This window comes from Meles meles, chromosome 10, assembly GCF_922984935.1.
Source record: "Meles meles chromosome 10, mMelMel3.1 paternal haplotype, whole genome shotgun sequence".
Classification (NCBI taxonomy): Eukaryota; Metazoa; Chordata; class Mammalia; order Carnivora; family Mustelidae; genus Meles; species Meles meles.
The window spans coordinates 28,570,310-28,583,308 of NC_060075.1; the positions used below are offsets into that span (position 1 = coordinate 28,570,310).

Consider the following 12,999-nt stretch of genomic DNA (forward strand, 5'->3'; position numbering starts at 1 on the left):
AAGCAGCTCAAAGTTTACAGTGACTAATTAAGACTGATCTAGATGCTAAATTTTCTTCCATGTAGATTTTCAGTTTTTCCTTAAGCAAGTACCTTATCAAAAATAGTTAATGTGAAAATGTTACCTATTTTGTACCATAATGATTCTGAATAAAGGATGTAATGTACTCAGACATAACTTGATGATTTTAAAGCCTGGAGACTGAAGAACTGGGCAGGTGCCTTTATATTGAGTGTCACAGTTTTCCAAGACAATCAGAGATATACATCATATAATCTTCTATGATAAAATTGAAATAATAACTTTTGTAACATTTTTTTAAATTATTTTCAAGGAAAGAAACTTCCCCAAATTTATAACAAAAGAAATGGAGACTATGTATATAGAAGAGTTGCGGTCTTCAGTGAATTTGCTAATGGCCAATTTGGAAAGTCTTCCAGTTTCAAAAGGTGGTCCGGAATTTAAATTACAAAAACTGAAACGTTCACAGAATTCTGCATTTCTGGACATAGGCGATGAGAATGAGATTCAGCTGTCAAAGTCGGATGTGGTGCTGTCATTCACCTTAGAGGTAAGTGACGTGATCCCGTGCTCACCTCTGACAGTAGATTGCTAGACAATCCGGTTGTGAATGCAAACTAATACACATTGTTCTTTAAACATAATCCCAGTTTCAGGATTAAATAATAAAATAGTAAGTTTTGAGAAAATTCATCTTTGTGCCAACTATCTTGGTTTTAAGTTTATCAGTAAAAGCACATTTGGATGGAGATAGGATTTAGACACATAACTGAATTCTCTGTAACTTGGGAATTGCTTGCAGGCTTTTGGTTCGCTTTGTTTTTAACCTACCTCACCTATGGTATTTTTCTAGAATCAAATCCCACCAGCCAGCTTTGAAACACAATATTGGGTGCATAGAGATGATAAGGAGAGAATTCTTCCTTTCCAGGATGTCCAGTTTCATTACAGATACAGTACATATTATAAAGAATAGGAACAAATGTCACACATTTAAAGTTGTGTTCTCTCAGACTGCCGAGTTTTATCCCTTTTATACATCGCACTAGAAACCAGATACGCAGACTCCGCACAGCCACCTGTTGATTTTTTTTTTTTTATGATTACATTTCTTCTTTGCTAATCTGTGTATTGGGGCTAATCCGTGTGTTTCTTTATGCGTTTATACACGGCACAAACACATATAGTTGCAATATCGAGCTTAAATTCAGAGCGCTCTCAAAAATTAAAGCTCGTTACTCCTTCCTTGCATTGTTAAATTCTCTTTGCTGGTGCCCAGTACTGCTACTGAAGTTCGTGGATTGACTGGTGGAGTTTTAGGAGGCACCGTTTTAAATTTCTTTGTTGATAACTTCTTTCTTTTGGCTTGCTTAGTTTGCAGCAGAAAAAGCAAATGTGTGCTTTTGTTCTTTATTCCACCTGTTCAACTCTAAGATAAATTCAGGCTTGAGGATAAGCCAACTGCCTCTCTCTTAACTTCCAGGCTAATGATTTTTTTGTAGGTTAATAGATTAAATTTACTATGAGAGTTAGAAATGGGTTTTCTTCTGACCTGAGACTCTGTTCTAGGATGACCTAATGATTTTGCCATTACTCTGGGTTTCTTCTCAATCTCTTCAGTATCTTAAAGAGATATTTAATGGAAAACTACCCAGTATCTTACAGGTAGAAATCTGTTTTCCTACTGACCGAGTGTAGAATGCCAAGGTGTTTTTTTTAAGTCTTTGTATGAAATAAAATCCGTTACGGTATAATTTGTAAAGCAAATTATTTTTGTAATGTATAAATCTACCAGCAGAACTGGAAGCCATTCAAAACACCTTCTTTCTTCTCTATTGTTTAAAAGTTTTTAAACAAAATTATAAATAACTGGCTTTTATGAACTCTTTTCCCTATTGAAAACAAAATTATCCTTGTGAGCGTCGGTGTGAAACTATGAATTGTTCTGTCCTTTATTGCCAGTGTATGAAACAGGGCTGCTCAGTTAACAATAGAATGATGTTAGGAAGAGAAAATGAGTTAAAACTTCATTTTGCATGGTCTGAGAAGCTTGCCTATTTGTAGAATTGTTTTTGATAGTCCTCTCTTGCTATGTGTATGTAAGGCAGAAGTTTTCCTTCCGTAGCATAATAGAGAGGTTTTCTATGATTACTTCCGGTATTATAAATAGGAGTTGTGTGTTCAACAGCAAAATGAAGTCACATTCTGTGCAGACTACACAGTGCTTACCTGTGGACACCTGAGAGAACAGATGAGGTCCCCCTCTGTCCCCAGGGCCTTTGACCTCAGCCGGGCTAAACTCTGTAATTATCCCTGGCCCATTATCTAAGCCTTTCTTCTCAGCCTAAGAAAGTTCTGAAAGGCAAGCAGTTAATCCAATTTCAGGGTCTCACATTTAGTCAGTCAGGCTTAAAATTGGTCCACTGGGAAAGGTTTTTTCTACGAACTGAAGCCTGAGTCTAGGGAGCAAGTGCAGATCTGAAAAACCGTTTAAATTTTATCACCTCTTTAAAATTGCTACCAACTGCTCTCTTCTCTCACCATACCCTGTTCTCTTAGCAAGCTGAATTTTTGCCACAGCTCTTACTACCTAACGCACCTAATTCAGTTTGTTTACTATTCACTGTCGGACAGATTCTACTACATGGTAAACTACGGGAAGTTAAGGGCTTGTTTTGTTTGCTGAGGTATCACAAGGACCTAAAACACTGCCTAGCACACAGTTGACTTGATAAATATGGATTGAATTAGAGACTTTGATGGTATTAGGAAAAAGCCGTGAAAAAAACAAAAAGGCAGAAGGTAGCCACAACAAGAGGACTTTTAGGTCTCTCCATTGGTGAAGGCTTCAGAGAGAATAACAAAGCAAGAGCAAAGCTAACCTGCAAAACCACAAGCCAGATATTGAATATAAATATTCAAGTAAGGGGAGGACAGCATAGATTAATGTATGAAGTTGAGTCTGCATGTCGGAAGAGGGATGGTGTCACTGGCGTGAGTACGGCTGATTTTCGTAGTTTTCGTCGGTCTTGGGCTGGCAGGCCAGGTGACAACTTCTTTGGCTTGTAGTACATGTCCCACGTACAGCTCAGCTTTATCTTCTCAAACCTGCCTGTGACTCCGTGTCGTGTAACTCTGGTCAATGCATCATTCAGAAGCACAGTACCAAGTTTTATATTTTGGACATGCCTCCCTTCTTTTTGCGTCTAGAATAATTCTGCGTATTTTATCTTTATTAAATCTGTCACAGAGAGATCGGGGAAGAGAAGATGGAAATGAGACTGGTTTCATTTTCCATGTTCCCTTACCAGGTGTTGTGGGGAACTGGTCGGAATAGTGACCTGAAATAGGTCAGTTGATGGTCCATGGAATTCTTGGCTGTCTTTATCATTCAAGATGGAGACCACCCGTATTTTTTTTTTTTATTCCTTTTGGAAATCAAATCTGTAGAATTGTGTTATTTTATTTATATGTTTGGATTCAGAACAGAAGTTACTTCTTTTGAAAGTGGCAGTTCTGCAGAAGAAAACATTCCTGGCACAGACGGGAGTATTAGTTTGCGGACCGGGAAACTGTTTCACAAGTTGTGTGTTTCATGAGGTCCTGTTTGCAGTAGTTTGTAGGAGAGGTGACAGAAATAGTGTTAAGCAGGTACTTCCTTTCTTCTCTCCTGCACTTTGCTGAAAGCACTATGGAAAAAGATGCAGGGCAAGTAAGCATATTCCCACATATGAACTAAAAGATACCAACATTTATTATGTGTACACAATTCTATTGCTTCCCGTGTTTTAAGTGACCTTCCAAAAATTGTATTAAGAAGTCATTTCAATCATGTTGGTAAGTCCCTGTGGAATTGGCTTGTGATTGATATGATTATCCTGTCAGTCATTTGTCTCAGCTTCTGCTTAGTCTTATTTGTATAAGGATCTAATGAGTTTCAAAATGACTAACAATGACGTTGATTTATTAAGAATGCATACCTCCTTTTGCTTACTTTCCATCAACAAGATGAAGTGCTTTGTTCTAACTTTGAATATTTTACAGAAGGTAGGAAAGGTGTTACTGTTCTCTATTCTTAGTCTGTTTTCTGTTATGCCCTTATTTTTATTCCTGCGTTGGTATACATTTCGGTGTGTTAAAATACCAAAAGTCTTAGTTGTGGAAGGAAAATGGTTCTGAATTTGACCTTTCTTTTTTAGTGATTAGTTTCCCATTATTTTCATGGGGGGAAAAAAATGGGCATTTGTATTTACGAATGTAACCCTTCTGTTGTGCTGAAGAGTGAAAGGAAGGACAGTTTTTTTTAAAGATGGCTTCTTGGAGAACTTTTGCCTTGAGATTCATATCACAACTCAAAAGTGGAATGATTTTAATAATGTATTAAATGATCAATACATGATTTTATTGGGTATTTCTGTAGCTATGTGGCATGGAGGCTGTTAATCTTGTTTGTACAAATTCATGAGATCAATAAAAACCTGTGCATATTATAAAAATGCCACTGAATCTATTTTATGAGTTTCAAGAGCTTGGGAAACTTCAGGATGCAAGATTTGACTGAAAAAAAAAAAAGCAAAAATATGAACGTTAAAAAGCCCACTTGAAACATATTTGTTTCCCTTTTTTCCAGGAGTTATAAGTGCATAAAACAGTATCAGTCTTTCTACCCATTCCCAATGTGCTGCATGAAAGTAGCACATAACTTTAGTGGGTGGAAAAGTCCTTTTTCCCCTTTCCAAGTTAGTGTAAGATAGTCACCGGCAGGTTATATCTCCCATACTTCATGATAAGATACACATTTTCTATAATGAATATTCTTTTATAAATACTAATAGTATCTAAATAAGTGAACAGACAAAGTTCTGATGATGTTACATACTGATTACCACTGATGGGCACCACTCACGAATAGGATTTCATTTTATGTGGAACACAACTGGTACTGCTTTTAGCACATTCCCTGAATTTTCGTGGGTGATTCCGCTTTACCTTATGCAGACTTGCCAACATTTTTAAAGAATCTGAGTTTATACCTCATTTAACTCAGTAAGGCTTATCTTTAGAGATCTTAACCTTACTTTAATAAGCTGGCAGGAGATATTTCTTCAATATCAAACTTCCTCAGAATGTTACTTATTATACCTTCCATGGATACAGATGATTCTAGCGAAGATAAAATACCATTGGTGTTGCCAGATACTTTTATCAGTCGGTCATTCTAATTGTTGTCAATTCTGCTACTTCTATGTCTTGTTGGAGACTGCCAACTTGATGTATCATTTACAATTTTTTTTCAATCTTTAGATTGTCATAATGGAAGTGCAAGGTTTGAAGTCTGTTGCTCCCAATCGAATTGTTTACTGTACAATGGAAGTGGAAGGAGGAGAAAAACTGCAGACAGACCAAGCTGAAGCCTCAAGGCCACAGTAAGCCAGCTGAAAAAAAATTTTCCCCTTCCAAAGAAACATGGTTTATTCATTTGCAGCATTGTGTGGTTTTATACTCAAGGGTTATTGGTTAGTTTTGTTTCAACTGTGTTAGAATCATTGTGTGCCTTTCTAGATAAGGATGCTGTAATTAGAACTGTAGCAGATTCCCTGTGTAGTACAAACAAAATCTAACCTGCAAATGAGAAGCTAGTTATCCCGGAAGTCAATGTTCGTGTGTCATTTAAAAAGAAAGCATGTGTTTTCATGTGTTATTTAAAAGGTGGTGCTTGATCCTATACTATAACCTAATAGCTTTTCCATTTCCATGTATTGCTGATGACCATACGGCACTGATGATGTTGAGGTGGATATAATTTTGCACAGTGTCGTAGAACACTTAGGGAATAGGCTTGAGTTAGAGAACCAATTACTGACAACCGCACAGTAATCAGAGAAGCTAAAGCTGTTCTTAGCTGGCAGCTTTAGGTTTCAAATTCTGGGAATGAGTTTAATTAAGTTTGGAAGATGTTCTCTTTAACTGATTGAAACTTGGGAAACATCACAGTGTCTGGTAGAAATAACCAGGCTAGCCTGAGGAATTTGAGTGAAAATTGCCTGGCTTTCATTTGTACACTGCCTTTATGTTTTTAATTATTTTTTTATTGTGTTATGTTAGTCACCATAAAATACATCATTAGTTTTTGATGCAGTGTTCCAAGATTCATTGTTTATGTAGGGCACATATTGCGTGAAGCACTAGATGTACACTGCTTTTAGAAAAGATTTTTTTTCCTTCCTCAGGACTTGGCATTTTTGTCTTATCACAGCACGATGATGTGGTCTGTTCGTTCAGGAAATGTCTAATCAGATCCTGGTTGGCAGTGGTTAGATAGAGGTGAACAAAAACTTTCATTTTCCTTAGGGCAGGCACAAATTTAAGGTGGGGACAGAAATACAAGTGTAGCAGGACAGATATGCACAGGGCATTATGAGATGGAGAAGAAGCAAGTTGCAACTTCTCACCGTGCCTTATAAGAAGTCCTACAGGTCTATCCCTAACCAGGCTCTCATTACCTCGGGGACCTCCCCTAGCCCTTCGTCAGTTACTAGACTTCATGTAATTCCTCAAACATATCTTTACACTTGTTTTTCCCTCTGCCTGCCTTCCATTTATCTTTGTATGGCTGGATCCTTGGTATGAGATATTTCTCCATAGAAGACCTACAAATGACTAATAAGTGATACATGAAAAAATGCTTCACATCACTCATCATCAGGGAAATCAGAAGCACAATGAGTTACTACCCCATGCTGGTCAGAATGGCTAAAATTAACTCAGGAAACAACAGATGTTGGTGAGGATGCATTAAAAGGGGAACCCTCTTTCATTGATGGTGGGAATGCAAGCCAGAGCAGCCACTCTGGAAAAGAGTAATGGAGATTCCTCAAAAAGTTAAAAGTAGAGCTACCCTATGACCCAGCAATTAGACCACTAGGTATTTATCCAGAGGGTACAAACATAGTGATTTGAAGAGGTATATGCACCCCAGTGTTTGTAACAGCAATGTTCACAACTGCCAAAATAAGGAAAGAGCCCAGATGGCCATTGGCAGATGGATGGAGAAAGATGATGTGTGTGTATATATACAATGAAATACTACTCAGCCCCCAAAAGGAATGAAATCTTGCCATTTGCAATGATGTGGCTGGAACTAGAGTTTATTATGCCAAGTGAATTGAGTCAGAGAAAGAAAAATACCATATGATTCCATGCATGTGAAAGTTAAGAAACAAAACAGATGAACACGGGGGAAAGGAAGGAAAAATAAAAACAGGCAAACCATAAGTGATTCTTAACTATAGGGAACAAATTGAGTGTTGCTGGAGGGGACATGGGTGGGCGGGAGGAGGTAATTGGTTGAAGGGTGTTAAGGAGGGCATTTGATGTAATGAGCACTGGGTGTTATATGCAACTGATGAATCACTAAACTCTACCTTGAAATTAATAATGCACTTTGTGGACTCTGAAAAACAACCTGAGGGTTTTGAAGGGTCAGGGGTGGGAGGTTGGGGGAACAGGTGGTGGGTGATGGGGAGGGCACGTTTTGCATGGAGCACTGGGTGTTGTGCAAAAAGAATGAATACTGTTACGCTGAAAAAATAAATAAAAAGGGAAAAAAAAATAATGCACTTTGTTAACTAACTTGAATTTAAATTTAAAAAAAATCTTAACTCAAGGCACTTGAGTAACTCAGTTAGTTAAACATCTGAGTCTCGACTTCAGCATAGGTCTTGATCTTGGGGTTATAAAGTTTAAAGTCCTGCATTGGGCTCCACTCTGGGCATGGAGCCTACCTTAAAAAAAAAATCTTAAACCTCACTTGCTGAGAGCACCTCTTTTAGATAACCCAACATGAAAAAAAAAATTAGATAACCCACTATGAAGTAGATACTTTCTGGTTCATTTTAATCTTTAGACTAATGTGCTTCCTATCTGTTCCTTTTGTATTTCCCCCTTGAGAAAAAGGTAGACATCTTGTCCTGTTCGATCTTCTGGTACCCAGTAGGCTGTCAAAATTGATTCAGTTGCTTACACTTATTTTTATGACTTAGTCACAGTAAATATTGAAGGGTGTAGTATTTACTCCTGCAGGCAAATAGAGTTGAGTTATAGTGTGACAAAAAGTGAAAATAAAGAGAATAAACAACTCTTTCAAGAGATTCTTTAGACCTAGAAGGAGGCCATGAGACAGAAGGAAATTGATTGGGGCTATTTTTGGCAGAGCATATGGAATCAAGGGAGAGGTGTGGTTTTGTTTTAAAGGTCAGTTATATTAGTCTGTATTAGTATATTCACAGAGTTGTGCAATCATCAGCAATTCTACAACCTATTCATTACCTCAAAAAGAAGCACCGTGCTCCTTGACCTATCAACCTCAGATCACCCCCATCTTGACCAACTACTAAGTGACTTTCTGTCTATAGATTTGCCTATTCTGGGCATTTCAAATAAATAGAATCATATAGTTTGTGCTATTTTGTTACTGGTTTCTTTCCCTTAACATAGTGTTTTCTGCTTCCTCTAACTTCTGGCATGTATCAGAACTTCAGAACTTCTAGCGTGTTCAGAACTTTGTTTCTTTCCATGACCAAATCCTGGCATGGAAAGACCACATTTTGTTTATCCATTCATTTAGATTGAGGGCAGTTGGGTTGTTTCCACCTTGTGGCTACTGGGAATACTGCAAGTAAAGTTGTGCAAATACCTGTTTGAGTCCCTGTTTTCCATTGGTTTAGGTCTGTCCGTAGTGGAATTGCTGGACTGGGTAATAATTGCATGTTTAGATGTTTGAGGATCCACCAAACTGCTTCCCACAGTGATAGCACCACTTTATTTTCCCATCGACAATGTGGAAGAGTTTCAATTTCTTCACATTCTCACCAGTACTTATTATTTGCCCTATACACAGTCATTCTAGTAGGGGGGACTTGGTATCTCATTGTGATTCAATTTACACTTCACTCCTGGCTAATGATGTTGGGCATATTTTCATATGTTGTATTAGCTATCTGTGTATCTCTGTAGAGGAATGTCTATTTAAGTCTGTCCCTCCTTTTTTATTGAGTTGTCTTTTAAGTGTAAGAGCTATTTCTATATTCTGGATGTTAGATTCTTATATATGATTTGTGAATGTTTTCTCCCTTTGTGTGGATTATCTTTTTGTTTTCTTGATATTATCTTTTGATACTGTTCAGTTTATCTATTTTGCTGTTGCTGCTTATGCTTCTGGAGCCAGGTCTAAGAATCTGGTGGTCAATCCAAGGTCACAAAAATTTAGCCCCATGTTTTCTCCTAAGACTTTCATAGTTTTACCTCTTACATTTAGGTCGTTAACCCATTTTAAAGATTTATTTATCTTGAGAAAGAGATTGCGTGTGCGCAAGCAGGGAGAAGGGCTGAGGAAAAGGGAGAAAGAATCTCAAGGAGACTCCATACTGAGTGTGGAGCCCCATGCGGGGCTTGATCTTATGACTCTGAGATCGTGACTTGAGCAGAAACCAAGAGTCAGCTGCTGACTTTTATTTGTGGTAGGATGTAAGGGTTCAACTTCCTTTATTTGCATGTGACAATTTAGTTGTCCAGTTCTTTTTTTTTTTTTTTTAAGATTTTATTTATTTACTTGACAGAGATCACAAGTAGGCCGGGGGGGGGGGCGGTGGCGGCGCAGTGTTGGTAAGCAGGCTCTGTGCGGAGCAGAGAGCCCAATGCAGGGCTCAATCCCAGGACCCAGAGATCATGACCCAAGCTGAAGGCGAGGCTTAACCCACTGAGCCACCCAGGTGCCCCTAGTTGTCCAGTTCTGAAATTGAAGAAACTATTCCTTTCCCATTAAATATTCTGGGTACCCTTTAGGAAATCAATTTACCATAGATAACATGGGTTTGTTTCTGGACTCTGAATTGTATTACATTGATGTTCTTATGCTAGTACCACAGTATTTTGCTTACCATTGCCTTTTATGAAGTAGGTTTTGTTTTTGTTTTTTGTTTTTGTTTTTGTTTTTGTTTGGCCTTGTGTAACATTTTAATATCACAAGTACGTGTCTTCCAGCTATGTTCTTTTTCAAGATTCTTTTGGCTATTCTGAATTTCCATATGACCTTCAGGATAACTTTGCCAGTTTCCACAAAGGTTTTGTAAATATCTCCAGTTGGGATTCTCCTAGAGATTGTATCGAATCTGATCAGCTTGGAGAGTACTGCCATCTTAATCAATGGTGTTGTCTTCCTACTCATGAACATAGTGTCTTTCTAGTTATTTAAACCTTTGTTTCTTTTAACAATAGTTTGTAGTTTCCAAAGTGTAAGTTTTGAACTTCTTTGGTTAAATTTATTCCTGGTATTTTATCATTTTCTTAAGTTATCTTGGATTGTTTATTGTAAGTATATAAAGATTATTTTTAAAATATTGATCTTACATGCTGCACCCTTGCTGAACTTGTTAATTCTAATGGTTGTTATTTTATGAGATTTCTTAGATTTCTTTTTATATAAGATCGTGTCATCTGCAAGTAGTGATAATTCTATTTCTTTCTGCCTGATCTGGATGCCTTTTATTTCTTTTTTTTTTTTTTTTTTTTTTTTTTTCACTTTATACCTAATTGCCCTGACTAGTTCTTCCACTGCAGTGCTGGGTACAAGTGGCAGGAGTAGACCTTTATGCGTTATTCCTGATTTTAGTAGAAAAACATATATTTTTCATGATTAAGTATAATCCTAGCTCTGGATTTTTTGTAGATGCCTGTTGCCAGTTTGAGGAAGTTCCTGTTTATAGATTTGTTAGTGTTTTTATCATGAAAAGGTGTTGGATTTTGTCAAATGATTTCTCTGCCTCTGTTTCTCAACATCTAGGTTTTGCTTTTAATCCTATTGACATGGTGCATTACGTTATTTAATTTTTTTTTAAGATTTTATTTATTTATTTGACAGAGAGATCACAGGTAGGCAGAGACAGAGAGAGGGGGAAGCAGGCTCCTTGCTGAGCCGAGAGCCTGACGTGGGGCTCAATCCCAGGACCCTGAGATCATGACCTGAGCCCAAGGCAGAGGCTTTAACCCACTGAGCCCCTCAGCTGCCCCACATTATTGAATTTTTAGGTGTCAGACTAGTCTTGTATCTCTGACATAGTTTGTACTTGGTCACGATGCCTAATTCTTATTTGTTACTGCATTTAGTTCTCCAATCTTTTAAGAACTTTTTGCATCTTTTTAAGAAATAGTGATCTATAATATCTTTTTTGTGACCGATCTGATTTTATATTGGCCTCATGGAATGAGTTTGGAAGTGGTCTCCTTTTTTTTTTTAAGTATGGAAAATTAGTATTAATTCATGAATGTTTGTTGGAATTTACTGAAGAAGCCCTCCGGGGCTGGGCTTTTCTTTGTAGGTAGGTCTCCATTACTAATTTAATCTCTTTCTTGTAGATCTATTCAGAGTGTCTGTTTCTTCTTGTCAGTTTTGGGATTTGGTGTATTTAGAATAATTTGTCCATTTCATTCTCGTTGCCTAATTTATTGGCATACATTTGTTTATAGTATTCATTTACAATGTTTTTTATTTCCATAAAATATTTCTTCTTCAATTTCTAAAATGAATTCAATGAATTCTAGTATTTTGAATCTCCTTTTTCTTAGTCCATCTAGCTAAAAAAATGTTTGTCTTTAAAATACCCAACTTTTGTTTCATTGATCCTCACTCTAATCTTCTTTATTTCCTTCCCTTTTTTCCTTTAGGTTTAGTTTCTCCTCTTTTTCTAGTGTCTTAAGGTGGAAAGTTAGATTTTTGAGTTGAGATCTTCCTAATACTGGCCCTTAGAGCTATAAATATCCTTCTAAGCACTGCTTGAGCAACATCCCGTAAATATCAACATGTTCTCTACATTTTCACTCAGCGAGGAGAATTGGGATCAGGAAAATGTGTTATTTGTACAGTGAACAGTCAATGGAAGAAGTTTCTTATTAGCAAGAAAGTAAAAGACTCAAATCCTATCATGTCACCCCAGTGACTAGGAGAACAGAAGTCACTCCTGAAACCCACTAGGAACACAACAGTATGTCACCACTCACTGGTTGGGAAGCTCTTTTATGGCAATTGTATTTTTTTCTAGACTTCTTAGTTCAGGCTGCTGTGACAGAAATACTGTTTTAACACTGGGCGGCTTAAACAAACATTATTTCTCACAGTTGTGGATGCTGGAAGTGTGAGATCAAGCTGCCAGCATAGTCACTGAGGTTTACAGGGAGGACCCTCTTTGGGGGGCCACCTTCTTGCCGGGTCCTCCCAGGGTGGAGAGTGAGCTCTTGCATCTCTTCATCTTCTTATAGGGGCACCAGTTCCATCACGGGGCTCCATCCCCGTGACCTCATCCACATTCAGTGTCCTCCCAGAGCCCCACCTCAAGACATTATTTTAGGGATTACAACTTCAGCATCTGAACTTTTGGGGGCGCACAACCAGTCCTCTCAAAACTCATGTCTTCGCCTGCAAAATAGGTTAATTCTATCCCAACAGCCCCAGGGGTTTTTATTTTATTCGAGCATCAGTTCTGAGTCTAAAATCTGAAGACTCATCTAAATATTATCCAAATCAGATATGGGTAAAGTGAGTTATGATTCATTCTGAGGCAAAGTTCTTCTCCAGCCGTGAACCTATGCAACGAAATAAATTATTTGCTTCATGAGAACAGTGGTGGGAGAGGCACAGAATAGATATTCCAGTTCAAAATAGAGAAATGAGGAATAGAAGAGTGGGTGACAAGTCCCAGGTAAATCTAAAGCCTAGCACCATGAACTCCTTTAGACATGAAGCCTCAGGAGTGCTCTTCTTTGGTTCCAAACTTTGCCTTCTGGACCCACTAGACCAGTGGCTGGCTCTGCTGGATGGGTGTTTAACCCCTACAGTTTCTGGTCGCTGCCACCTAGCATGGTGAAACCAAGGCAGTGGCCCCACCCACAAGGCCTGCTGGGCAGAGGTCTAAGCCTTTGAAACTG

General features: G+C 37.9%; 1 protein-coding gene across 17 annotated transcripts in view; it reads left to right on the forward strand.

Moving 5' to 3' along the window:
* Nucleotides 1-12,999, forward strand: part of CADPS2 (calcium dependent secretion activator 2) — a 519,834-nt gene that overhangs the window by 217,487 nt on the left and 289,348 nt on the right. For all 17 annotated transcript variants that reach the window (XM_046019950.1, XM_046019953.1, XM_046019955.1 and 14 more), the window contains exons 5-6: nucleotides 335-571; nucleotides 5,326-5,447. In XM_046019950.1, the coding sequence (XP_045875906.1) occupies nucleotides 335-571; nucleotides 5,326-5,447 (359 nt within the window). The remainder of the gene's footprint in view (nucleotides 1-334; nucleotides 572-5,325; nucleotides 5,448-12,999) is intronic.